This window comes from Bactrocera dorsalis, chromosome 1, assembly GCF_023373825.1.
Source record: "Bactrocera dorsalis isolate Fly_Bdor chromosome 1, ASM2337382v1, whole genome shotgun sequence".
Taxonomy (NCBI): Eukaryota; Metazoa; Arthropoda; class Insecta; order Diptera; family Tephritidae; genus Bactrocera; species Bactrocera dorsalis.
The window spans coordinates 85,290,105-85,303,972 of record NC_064303.1 but is presented as its reverse complement, the minus strand read 5'-3'; the positions used below and the strand labels follow the sequence as shown (position 1 = coordinate 85,303,972).

At 35.5% G+C, this 13,868-nt stretch overlaps 1 protein-coding gene across 10 annotated transcripts in view; it reads right to left on the bottom strand.

The window, feature by feature from the left end:
• Positions 1-13,868, bottom strand: part of LOC105223163 (neural-cadherin) — a 333,332-nt gene that overhangs the window by 8,337 nt on the left and 311,127 nt on the right. For 8 of the 10 annotated variants that reach the window (XM_049446299.1, XM_049446300.1, XM_049446304.1 and 5 more), the window contains one exon: positions 550-762. In XM_049446299.1, the coding sequence (XP_049302256.1) occupies positions 550-762 (213 nt within the window). Of the gene's footprint in view, positions 1-549; positions 763-6,682; positions 6,922-13,868 lie in introns of all 10 variants that reach the window. The other 2 variants (XM_049446303.1, XM_049446301.1) reach the window with 1 other exon arrangement.

Genomic DNA, 13,868 nt, shown 5'->3' with positions numbered 1-13,868 from the left:
GCATTGTGGCTAGAATTTGACATTAAAAGCAAGTTTGTAATGTTCGTTATGCTAATTTTATACAACATGAAAGTTGCCTAAGCTTAGTTAATGGAGTTGAAATTAAAAAAAAATTGAATATTTTCTACTAAATACCATGATTATGTTTTATATTGATAATTAATCCAATCTATGGGTAATTGCTTTAGTTTGGTATCCTCAAATACAACATTAATTAACACCAAACAGCGGCAACTATAATCTTCCAACATAAAATGGAATTTTGCAACCAGAACTGCTGCCTTAAATAACAAAACCTCGCATTCAAAGTTGAAAATATGCTTTAAGCTTAATAATTAATGCTTGCACATACTTTTGTATATACATAAATAGCAAATGTGTGCTCAACAGTATTTCAGTATTTGCGCCAAAATGGCTAATAATCAATATCCATTACACGCGAAGCCGCCCCTGCACAGCTATGTAAACGCTCATTCATTTGCCACTTATGGATTAAAAATTACGATTTGCTAAAATAAACGGTAAATTATTACAGATATTTGTACTTACACATTATTGGCATTTTCATGGCCGCCAGCTCGGGTGGCATTGGCCCGCCGATTGGTATTTGCAGCGGTGTAATATCGAATGCAGTCATGTCGTCCTCGCCGCCGCCCTCGTCATCATAGTTGATAATATTCTCTCGCACGTCATCATCCGGGCCAGGGTATTTAATATGCGCCTCACGACGCCGATTATAAACAACGAACACCAGCACGAGAACTAAACGTGGTAGCAAAAGTGTGGTGGGGAAGCGTACGCATGAAACGTTGGAAATGGGTGTAGGGAGGGGGGCGTATGTATTTAAACATTAGTTTTTTCACAAAATAGAAAGCTTAGTGCATAATTTATGAGCATACATATATACACGGGGTATATAATGCACACATATTTGTGGAATTAATAATTTTCAAATGCAATATCCAGCGTTTCGTGGCAATAAGCCGCGGTACTTATCGCGCGCCAACTTAGACTATACAACGAGCCAATGCTGTTTATTTGCTGCTGTTAGTTTTAAAATAGTCTGTACGCAATGGAAATTAATATGTTGTTACAACAACGCCACCGCCACAGTAAGTAGGTACTTAAAAACTCAAAATGGATAATTTCATATACAATAATTATGAACGTAATACTACTTTTTAACTACCGACTACTTTTAGATACTTTTAAATACACATGCATTACTACGCTATAATGTAGAGAGAGAAAGTGAGTGTGTGCAACGTAGTTGTGTTAAATAATAACGCTGCATGTTCGCGCAGACTCGCTTGGCTATGAGCAAATATATTAGTCAGCAAAAATATTAAAATAATAAAATTCATAAATGCATATACGCAACCAAACACACACACACAAATATATATTTGCAAGTACATAAGTATAGTAAGTTAAATGTGCTTGCGCAGCACAAGCATACCTTCATACACATGTTTATGCAACACGCAACGCTCATCCGTAAAAAGACTAACTACAGCTTCCATAACTTAACCAAATTTACCGCGAACAAATACTGGATAAAATAAATATAAATTTCTATTTAGCATGTGAAAGTGTGTGTGTGTGTTAGTAAATTACAAATTGTGCAACGGTTTTGTGGTACGGGCGCGCCAACACGCTGTCAGCCACACGCGCAACATTAATTACTTGCAACAAGCATGTATAGAACTCAAAATGGTACAAACGTATATGTATCTGTGTGTGTGTATCTAAGCCAACACGCTTCAGCGGGGGTTTGCCACACTTAGTACCAATACTACCGTTACAGAATGCGCTTACAAGAGGCAATGAATTAAACTAACAATGTTGCAGTATCATTGTTGCACGTTAGCGCGCCAAACAGCCCCTGCTGCAAATTCGTAAGTGGCAGAGCAGCATTTTATTTGTAAATACGCAGCACTCTTAAGCGCTTTGCCACTTTGAAATTTTAATATTTCAACTCAAAAACACTTGATTGTGAAACCCCAAAGTACACGTGTGTAAAAATGAAAATAAAAGATATATAAAAATATGTATTATATTATCCATTGATACCGTGAGTAAGCTTCAATGTGAGTTTGCGCTTACATGTGTGATGTAATTAATATTCGTTCATTTGTGTTTTCTCAAATTTAAAGGACGCACAGCTACTTAATCAATCTGTCAGTGCTGCTACACGGCTTCAGCACTCTCGCACAAATATACAATTTACATTATTATTATTTCCATTATGATATAATTGTGTGTTTTGAGTAATGGCATTGAGCTGAGTTGCGTTATGGCATTGCCTGCTACCTTTCCATACTGCTAATTCCTGACGTGCTTTTATAAAGCTTTCAAAATGTATTATTCTGCATATATTTGTGAAAATTACTTGTAAAAGCAACAACAAAGTCGAGTTACCGAGCTGAGTTCGTACAGGAGAGTATGATCATAACCGCCATCTTCAAAGCTAACAAAATTCCTTTTGTGTATTTTTGACAGGATCTACTATTGTGAATGGCTCACGTGACAAGATATTATGAAATTAAAATATTTTCATAACTTTAAGAAGGGTTTAGTACCCTGACGTTATTACGTATTACGAATTTGGTGAAGTATTTTTTAGGGGCAACAGAGGGTTGATAAGGCTATTTGGGATGGGATAGCGCAGTAAAATGATTATTCACCTAGATATGACGGGTTCAACCACTCAGGATAAAAACGGATAAATTCGGATAAGTTCGGATAAGCTTAAATAAGTTAAAACTCAATGAAACTGGAAGAAGGATTTTAAGTAATTGCGATATACTATACATCGCAGTATTGGAATATTGTTCTAGAGACTGGATAAGGCTATTTAGGATGCGATAGCGTGGTATAACGATTATTTGACTGGGTGTGGTAGGTTAAACCACTCAGGATAAAAACGGATAAGTTCGGATAAGCTGAAATAAGTTAAAAGTCGATAAAACTAGACGATGCTGCAAAAGTGAAATGACTTTTAGTGATAACAAAGCATATGTGAGGTGTCATCTGTGAATATTGGAAGACTGTTCTAGGGAGTGGATAAGACCATTTGAGATGGGATAGCGTGGTATAATGATGATTTGATTAGATATGATAGGTTAAACCACTCAGGATAAAAACGGATAAGTTGGGATAAGACCGGATAAAAGCGGATATGCTGAAATAAGGTAAAAATCAATAAAACTGGAGGACACCGCAAAAGTGAAAGGACTTTTTGTGATAACGAAGCATATGTGATCACATCTTCTTGTAGCATATTATGTGCTAGGCGGTGACTTTATCCAATGGTGATGTTCGTGACATTTCTTTAACGCTTAATTCAGGTATCATATGCATTACATCAATATCACAATACTCATCTCTATTTACCCATTCTACAAATAACTTGTATAAATAAACATAAAAAGCTCTGATAGGTGAGAATATAATCGTTATTATCTTGTTTTAATAACTTTTTACAACCCAAAAACTTCTGTAGTGTGAACTCTGAACTAAAAGATAGCACTCAACTTTAGTGTTGCGTAGTTCTTCTTAGCTCCGAGATGTTCGAACTGGCCCAAGCTCACGCATTTTGCGCTGAAAGGATTTACAATTAAGCTGAACTGGAAACTTTGAAATCTTTGCTCCCAGCACTATTGAGTGCCATTTATGCATACTCATTACAGTCTAAGAATCATGTGCTTACTGCTGTAGTGCAAAAGTTGTAAAAACTCGTGAGTGTAAAAGAGAATTAATTAAAATTAATTGAAACTGCAATACATGAGCAGAGCAAAGGTGCATGATAATTTCAACTTTTCAGCCCAGAGCTGACCACATTTAATGCGTACATAATTCCACCAGTGCAGGTTAAGTTACAACTAGTACCAAACTCAGGCGTTATAGTCCGCTGACTGGCCCTTTCATATTCCCTAAAATGATTTCGTGGAATGCTGTCGCGTTGATAGTGCTTAAATGATACACATTCATTTTCGTAGGCTCGACTTTCATGGAAACGGATAAGTGGTATTTTTATGTGGTGATGACTTATGAGATGTCAGATGCCGGAAATATACTAGATTCATACTAGTTAAAAATAAACACATTACATGTATTTAACAACTGCTATTTTTAAGAAATTCTTTCACTTTTATTTTGAACAAGTCTTCCGTGCATTCATTCAAGAAAATACTGTTTCTTTGATGATTGTTCTACAGTATGTAATCATTAGATTGCGTTAATAAATCCTAATTCACATCAGAGAGCCCTGAATTTAATTTTGGAACAAAACAATCAAATTATATGTATGTTCCTCCTTGAAAATATAATTCACAGTCATAAGTCACAGATTTAGGCTTTATCGGACTAGTATATTTCCAGAGCAAATATACTGGGTTATACACCTATGTATGTATGTCTACATGTGCATGCATATCCACACATTAATAAGAGTATGAATTACAGCGAACACTTCAGAGTCAAGAGACTGTAACTTATACGGTTCAATGAAAGTGCTCATCACTCGAATGGCATGTATGAAATTTTAATTTTCAATTCACCGGTTGCCCAATGGCCACTCATTGGCTGCGCTGGGTATTTGTGTTAATGAGTTGTAAATATGGCAAAAAGGTTTCACAATTATGGCACAATTTTCGATGAATTATAACATTTTTGTTCTTTAATATGATATTTAATTATAAAGTGAGATTTTTTAATGGTAATATTTTAAGCATTTTATAAACGTGTCTAACAAGCGATGTTGTGCCAAATTTAATGGAGCTTTTGAATAGACATTCAGCTGTAGACTACTATTTGTAGAACGCCTTGAGCACAAGCGAGAGATTCAAAAGTGCAAAAATTTATTATATTGAAGGTCTATATAGGTTCCTTTCTATATTTCGGGATTTAGCGAACCTAGTTTTGTAATCTGCAATTCACAACTGTAACGTAAAGTTCGACATTTTTTCTGTTAAATAGAGTCAAAATGTTTTGACATTCGAGCGTTATTTGTGTTGCTATAGTAACTTGAAATATTCATCTCGATCGAAAAATAGAATGAAAGCGCAAACATTCTCGCGCATCGATTTCCTTAAATAACTATTGGGCGATGAAGCTCCATCAAGTATATGTTGATAGTGTGGTGAATATAAATGGGATCGTATAATTCCTTGAAGGTCGTGCACAATCAGTTATTGTTCCGGAAACTATTGTGTTAGTGTGATATTGCGAAATCTCCATGTGACCTATCATGAGCATCAATATTTCTTTGAAGAAAAAACTTTTCCTCGCAAGATCTCACATAATTTGTCAACCGCTCAAAAAAGGTAGTGTCGTTTGGTGCAGAAAAATGTTAAAAACTACGATAGTGGTACTTCGAAACACGTCTATGAAATCGTGAGAGACATCGTAGAGCGGTTTTACATGTATGAGCGCGAATATAAAGATCAGTCGACTGCATGGGTCATCAAGATGAGCCGAATCCAACAAAAGCTGTTCGTTCACGTAGCACTTCCAAGCAAATGGTTGCCGGTTTTTTTGTAGAAAAACTGAACATATCGCAACCATACCTCTAAAAAATAGAGAGCAGTAAATTCTGTATGGTATACAACTATTTTTTTGCTTGTTGTTTTTCAAGAAAACAGGAAAACCAATCAGCGAAGATGGATATCTCTACAACACGCCAATGGGAGCTTTCAGACATCTCCTGAATCAACTCCATTTTTGAGCACTCAAAACATCAAATTGATGAATCATCCACGGTATAATCTTGGTTTGACTTAATAATGATTTATTTTTATTCTCGTACGTAAAAAATTAAGTAAAAAGTCAAGATTTTTCGACACCTGAAGATGCGTTCCAAAGGGATGTTTTGGGGTTAACTCAATCAAAGTGGCAAAAGTGTTTCGAAAATTGGTACAAACGTATGCAAAAGTATATAAATTTGAATTGAGAATATTTTGATTAACAATGAAGCTATTTTCGATAATTAAAATTTGGTTTTGTTCTCTAATCCCGAAACATAAAAGCCATCCTACGTAGAACAACTCTATGTGCTTTTCGGTCGGCAATACACGGCCTTGTAAGGCGCGGTGCTCGATTAAAAATAATTTTTAGTAAATGCTATGTATGTAATTGTATTTGAATACGCATATTGGATTTCGTCGTGGCTTTGTGCTGGTTAATGGCCGTGTATTATAATATTGTGGTTATGTGGTTGAACGCGTTCATTTAATGCGCTTTGTGGCTAAGGGCTGTCTCTGTTCAATTGTGAACCTAAATGTAGTGTAATTTAAAATTTAAATATTTACGAAATTAAATTTAAATATTAGGCATTAGTGGTTTAAATATTTGCTATGTACATTTTGTGTTATTAATTAATATTATTGTTTGTATAAATAAATATTTAAATTTAATTGTTTAATTACAGTTTTATGTAACTTTTAAAGGACAATTTTTATTGATAATTATAATAAAATCGCTGACATATTAAATAAAAAGTGAACACAAAAACTACTAGTGCTGTTAAACAAATAAAATAATTCTAAAAAAATCAAATCATTCACACCAAATTCAATTAGTTCAACTCACACATCTTACCTCTTCAACTTTCAACGCTTTACGATTTGCATTTTATATGTGTGTATTTTACTATTTGTTTTTGTTTTTTGTTTTTACTTACGAATTAGTGTACTAGTGCAGAGTACTAGCGCTATTATGAAATCACGTGATGGCGTTAACACGCCGGACGCCAGCAATTCCAGTTCGCAATTCATGCCGGTGAAGCCCATCGGACAGTGGCACTCATATTTCTTTGGTGGATTGTGATCGCGACAACGACCACCATTCCGGCACGGAAATTGCAAACACTCATTGTCGTTGACACATTGACTGCCCGAAATTTTGTAACCAGCCGGACACCTAGGTTTATATATTGTTGGTTTTGTTGTTGGTTGGTTGGTTTGGAGAGGATAACATGAAGGAGAAAATTTTTGTAATTCTTTGTTTGTGTGTACATTTGTTAACGTGTATGTATGTTTCGTATAAATATAACTATTATTTTTAATATATATACTATGTGTGTGTATGTACTTGCTTGGCAGCATGTGCGTAAGTTGTGTGTATGTGTGTGTTAAAAACCATAGAAGAAATTAATTAGAAGTTTATGGAGAGATGAACGCATTACGATGCTATTGATTGCAAAAGAAGGCTTTTACAGTGTTTGTGCGGCTACAGAATTGTTTTCGTTCATTTTTGTATTTATTATAATTCTAGAAATTGCTTTTACATTTAAGACATCCATATTTGTGAAGCTAAATTTCCAGCAACGTAGGTCAATAAATCAATATACTTGTATTTGTAAGTTTGAAAGTGTCTATAAAACTCTAAAGGCATATATTATATTACATATATATATTATACTTTTATATATGCTATGTATAGATAATATATGTATGTAGTATATACAGCTTTTAAGTCAATGAATATTTTTACCACTTGAAAAATTAAAATAACCCCTATTTTTTTGTGTTTCCCAAAAATATTCAGAGAATGTAATTCTATTTTACGCGAATAGACAGGCTATTTAAGTCAATCTTCACAGTTGTTGAAATTAAAATTCTTTACTAAGACTAAACTGTCAGCTGTCAGCTACTCTTGTAGAGCCCCCAAAGGTGATCTAGTGACTGAGGCCAAGATCGCACTAAAATTATGGTGGGAACACTTCTCCAGCCTGCTGAATGGCAGTGAAGGCATAACAGCAATCGACGACGATTGAGCTGACGAAGAAGTTTGAATAACACGTACCCGTCTTAAAGATGAAAGCTCACCGTCAACAAACTGGTTGGACCTCATCAGTGTGACTGCAGTCCTGTCCAACTCAGCAAATATTCACCATGCGCCAAATCTCTTCGAATATCTGAAAAGAACTGCCTTTAAGTCGCTATGTTTGAATTAGGTATTTTCGCAAAACTAATTCGGTTGACTTTGAGCAATATCAAACGCTCCATTAGGATCGGGAAAGATCTCTTCAAGCCGTTCGATAACAATCCAGTTTTCAAACAAGGCGACTTCTTCAATCTACTGCCGTTCACACTTATACTTATTGACAGTTATAACTTCGAAATCGTAGATAATTTCGCTTATCTTGGAACCAGCATCAACAGCAACAACAGCAACAATAGCACGAAAATGACATCATCTGATGAGTTGCGGTAGACGTGTTCGAGAGAAAAGTTCTGCGAAAGATTTACGGTCCTTTGCGCATTGGTAACGGCGAATACCGCAGTCGATGGAACGATGAGCTGTACGAGATGTACAACGCCATTGACATAGTTCAGCGAATTAAAAGACAGAGGCTACGCTGGATAGGTCATATAATCTATATGGATGAAAACACTCCAGCTTAGAGAGTATTTGATGTAGTACGAGGACCCGCTGGAGGAAGTTGGCGCGTAGTTGTAAATTCGTCTATAACCGTGTAAGCGGTGTCTACGTCAATACAGAAAAAAATCGGTGCAACCGAAGTTACGGATTTTTTTCTTTTGTATAGAAATCGTATGTATGATTTATTCTTAGACACGCTGAACTTAAAAATATGTAATTTGACTGGGGCGACAGATTCCTACACCAAAAAAATCAGCGGGACGCGTCCAATCAAATTCGTGCGACCGAATGTATGATATTCTTTACTTTTTTTTCGGTGGCGCAAGCTAGTTTAATCTGTTCGATTCGTAATTCTCTAACGTTTGCCGTATAGAAGTTAACTTATATTGGCGTAATAGTACTCGAAAGCTTCACATGTTGGTTTCCTCATGAGCTTGTATGTTTTATGGGAAACAATTCTTGCCTATCAAGTCATTTATTTAATATATAAAACATTTTGTTGTCGACACTCAAATGTTTAAGTTTATTAAATACAATCAAATTTCTACTATTTTTCGGGCTAACCAGTGAAGTATTAACCTACTATTTCTACTACTACTTTCAAGTTTCACAAACCCTTCTTTAACTTGCTCACCACATACAAATATATGTGTCAATATGTACATATATTTCTTAAAATATCAAGGTCTACAAGTATATACTAGGCATGTGAGCGGCTGTAAAAACTTAGCTGCTGCTGCGGCGTTACAATGCTCCCTGCTGTGCGGTTATAAATAACGGCAACTTAACAGTTTACTCAGAGGAAGCTGAGAAAAAAGATATATGTATTTATATAAAAACTAAAACTTTTACTTTATTTCCTATCAACCATAACTGACCAAAACTATGCGCGAATTTTCTTAGAGCTCAAGCTTTCCGCTTCCACGCTAGACTGCGCGCTGCTGTTTGGTTGAACACATACCTACACACATTTGTGGCACCATATTTCATGCCAACCGTACTTTATGCCCTTATTTTATAAATTTCTTTTGCATTTATTTTCGCGCCAAAGCAGCCGAATTTTTCGTATATTTGTTACCATATCTTTGTATATATTTTGCGAGAAAATATTTCAAAAAGTTTAGCTTCGAATTCCCTCTTCTAGCAGCGTTTCAATTTTCTACTTTATTTACAGTTGCCAGTAAAACGATTCGCATCTATTTTATTTAAGAAGAAACTGATATTTTTTCACCAAACCGAAAAATTCTTAAGCGCAGAATGGAACTTTCAAAAGACGCAGCGAAAAATGTATACACACGTTGCTGCCGCACAATAACGGCAATGGATAGTAATGGAGAGGAGACTCAGAAAACGCCACACATAGTAGGCAAACACAGAGCTGCTAAATCGGCGCATAAGCGACTGGCAGCGAGAAATCACAGTGTGTGAGCTGGTGACTCCATTGGCAACGCATCCTTCGCTTGCAACTGACAGGCCGGCTTTGGTGATGGTACGACGTGTCGTGTGCAGCGGATTTGTTAACTTTACGTTGAATTTCATGGCGCTTAAAGCAACAGCAGCCAGCCAAATTGTTTGTTTGATAGACGAAGCTATTTGGCTACCTGTATCGCGCAGGTAAACACTTGCTACACACACACAGTCGCAAAAGTTGTCTAAAAGTGAATATGCACACTTATTGGTGCGATATCAGCGCTCAAGTACGGATTTGCAAAAAGCATTCAAGTCATATGTGCGAGTGTGCATGTGTGTGTGTGGATGTGGGGCAACATGACAACACCATAAATTATTCAAAATGCTGCAACATGCCGTGAAATATAGATATTTTGTTGTGAAAATATTTCCGTATAAATATTTTCTAAATGCTACTATCCACATAGTCGTACACATATATTACATAACACACTTGCACATAGTCGTAGATAAGCGAATTGGAAGCAAATGCGCGCGTGTAAGTCTGCGAAAGTTGGTACGATTGCACATACTTGAAGAGGAGATTTGAAGAAAGCGATTGGTCGCATTATTCGGGTACTGCGAAGCGTGCGTTTAAGGCGCTCACTTGGGAGTTTGACGCTCAAAGAAAGTTCTTTGCCGCTGCTTTGATGGGGGAATTAGGAAAGTTGAATTTATTTTCACATCGAAAGCGCCAGTTGTGGCAAAGTACTTAAGCGCTTATGCAGTAGTGGCGCGACAGTGCTTTTTAAATACACGAGAAATGTCTGAAAAGCACTGATTCCATATGAATATACTAGAAATTTTGACATTAAATAATTTTCATGGCAAGTTTATGGCAAATAAAATTATTCAGTTGTGAATAATGCCTTCAATGATAACGGCATAAAGTTTTTCCAAAAACTGTCATTTGTTAAGGCTTAAGAGTAGAAGAGTCACAATCTGTCCTTAAACTACTCACTATCGTCTATAGTCAGCCTCAGCCATATATTTAGTTATGCCATAAGTTCTGTTACAAGTAACTTTAATATTTAATAAGACAATATTATAATAAATGAGCGATGCTCGAAATGGTCACGCTTTGATTTCATACAAGTCTTCATACAATTCGGCCATATATCAACAGAAGCACGCACAGTTTCTATTGGTAGTGATGACGCTGCTCGAACCAACGATTTTTGTGATTCTCTAAATTTTTGTGGGGTATTCAACAGGTTAGGTTTTCTGACTCTGAACACAAACTTTAGTCCAATGGATTTAAATCTGGACTACCAGATAGACAATCATATGCCGCTCAGGAATCAGGAAGAGTTCTTTTAAACCACCGAATGTATTGTTTAACCATTTTGTAGAGCCTTCTAAAACATCCTCTTGGTGCATTTTTGTCCTAGTTTTAAACTCCTTTTTACAGAACCGAAGATCACAAACCAGTTTGGACATACTGACATACTTTAAAAAAAAATTCTCTTCGGATTTATATGACACTCAGATCTCACAGGTTGTCCGATATTTTCGATAAAAAGTTTACAATTGAAACTATGATTCAGATTTGCGGTATACGGAGACTTGAATTATTTTCGGACAAATTTTTGGTCATATATGGCAGATATCAGAAACGCTGTTCGTGCAAAGTTTTATCCCGATACATTTATTGATGCTTGTTTTGCATACTACAAAGTGAAATAATCAGATGGAATTCAAAATTGTACTATAAGCGAAGGAGGCATACATAGTTAAAGGCCAAATTGGCACATTTTCCCAATAACACTGGGGAATGTCACGATAATATTATATATCAAATTTCGGTCGAGTAGGTTCTGAGCTATGGATTTTCACCGATATTTTGGTGGTGTCACGCCCATCGTCCAATTTTGACACCGGCTCTCATAAAGGCCTATCGTATTATGCCAAGTCTAAAACTTAATGTTTCTGGCGTATTTATTTATGAATTTGGTGCGCTTTTAGCAGTTTTTAACAGTACCATTATATAGGGAGTATGCGGGGTTATTATCGAATTTCATCCATTTTCCCAGTGTCAGTAGGGATGCCTAAAGGATTTGTACTGAGCGAATATTTAGATATTGTATCATGAGTGGTTTAGGAGAGATTTACATTACACCTCTTAGAGGGCAGGGTCAGGACTATTTTTTAAATAAACTATTATACTCTATAGCAACATGATGAAAAAATATAAAAACAACGCCTTTTTTCTGAGAATTTGTCCTCAAATAAAGCTTTATAAATTTTGTAACAGAATTAATGACAGGTCTAAGGTCTCAGGTCCCCTTGCATACCGCCACATTGTTTTGATGATGTTTGGAAAACAAAATATTGATCTTGACGTCCAAAAAAGGGAATTGCCTTGTTAGCTCAGTCTTCGACATACTGTTTTGTGCCTTTTTCGATTCAAATGTATACATCGGGGACCTTTGCATATAAAGATTCACTTATACATATCTCACAGACTGGAACATCATGACCTGAAACTACTTCTCTGAAAAACGTTTGGTCAAATAGTTAATTTCGTAGTTGTCCTTTAACGTTTTTTCCTTTTGACATTACTACATCCGTATCATGTAAGACTATTATAGTACAACCAAATTTTGCCTTACGCATGACAATCAATTTTTGATCATTTCTGTAATCAAACACGCCTAAAACGAAAGATATGCATGCATACTAAAGAGTAACGTATCACCGAACCAGCTATATCACTTGCTTGAGCTTGTCTAGTTTTTAAATAAATTAAGATTTTATCCAAGCAGATCATATAAATATAGAAATTTTAAAAAAGAATGTCAAATTGAGGAAACTACACAAAAGTTGTCTATAGTTTTCAAGAATTGAATAAAGTTCAGTTATCATACGTAATACAAAATACTGTGGTTATCACGTCCGTTAGACCGACAACTATCGTCAGTTGCTTTACATAATAGGGACGTTATGCTGTTGACAGCTTTTTTACTCTGAAATTTTTATAAGTTCTTGTTTTTGTACTTTTGCGGTCATAGAAATATTACAAATATTTAAATATTACATAATCACCTGTGTTAATAATTAATGCTATAATTATTTGTATAGTTAATTATGTATTTAAATTTACACTATATTTCCTATTTGGCAATTGCATTAAACCAATATTGACAAATGCGGCAAACACCAGTTGGTGCTGCAGTGAAATTTTTCAATACCAACAAACCGAGAAAATACCTGTACATTCCGTTGTACAGAATTTTTAGAGCATTGTAAAAAATGTGCAGCTAACACACAGCTCCACAAAAGCTAATAGGTTCACACACTTTTTCTGACATTTTCTCTACTGTAAATACGTGTACATGTGGCACGCCATGCGTTGCTTTCAACGTATACCAAAGAGAGGAGATGACTGTGGATGCTGTGCTAAATGGGCACACAGAAAAAATAATACACAATGAACACTGAATTTTTTATATATCTAAATACATATATATGTATGTGTATGCATACATTTTACGGTGCAGTAATGAGATGAGTGAAAAACGAAGCAAGCATTGAGGCGTGTTAAAAAATGCGTGGCCACAACTCAAATATCACACCTTTATACTATGCGGTGTATTTGTGTTATTTTATGAATATAATATGGCTAATGGAAAGTGTAAATATTTAAATAAAAAGCCTAAAAAATTGTCGTATTATGTAAATATTAAGTGGCAAGAATTTGTGGCATGTAAACATGATAAGGTGCAAATGCGACAATGTTGTGACACACAAGTAAACACAACACAATATATTTGCAGCAAAAGTGGCAAATGAGACAAAAAAGTTTGCATATGTATGGCTGAGTGTAAGCTTCCATGTATACACACGTACATATAGATGTGGATGTGTGTGCGAAAGTGCGCTAAGCGCTTGAAAAAATGGCATGCAAGCTACGAAATGGCTAAGTGGGTAGGGATTTGAAATGAATGAATGAAATGAAAGGCGAATGATGAGATAAGAACAGAATGGATGCTATATATGTATGTATGTATGTATGGATATAAAGTGGCAGAAGC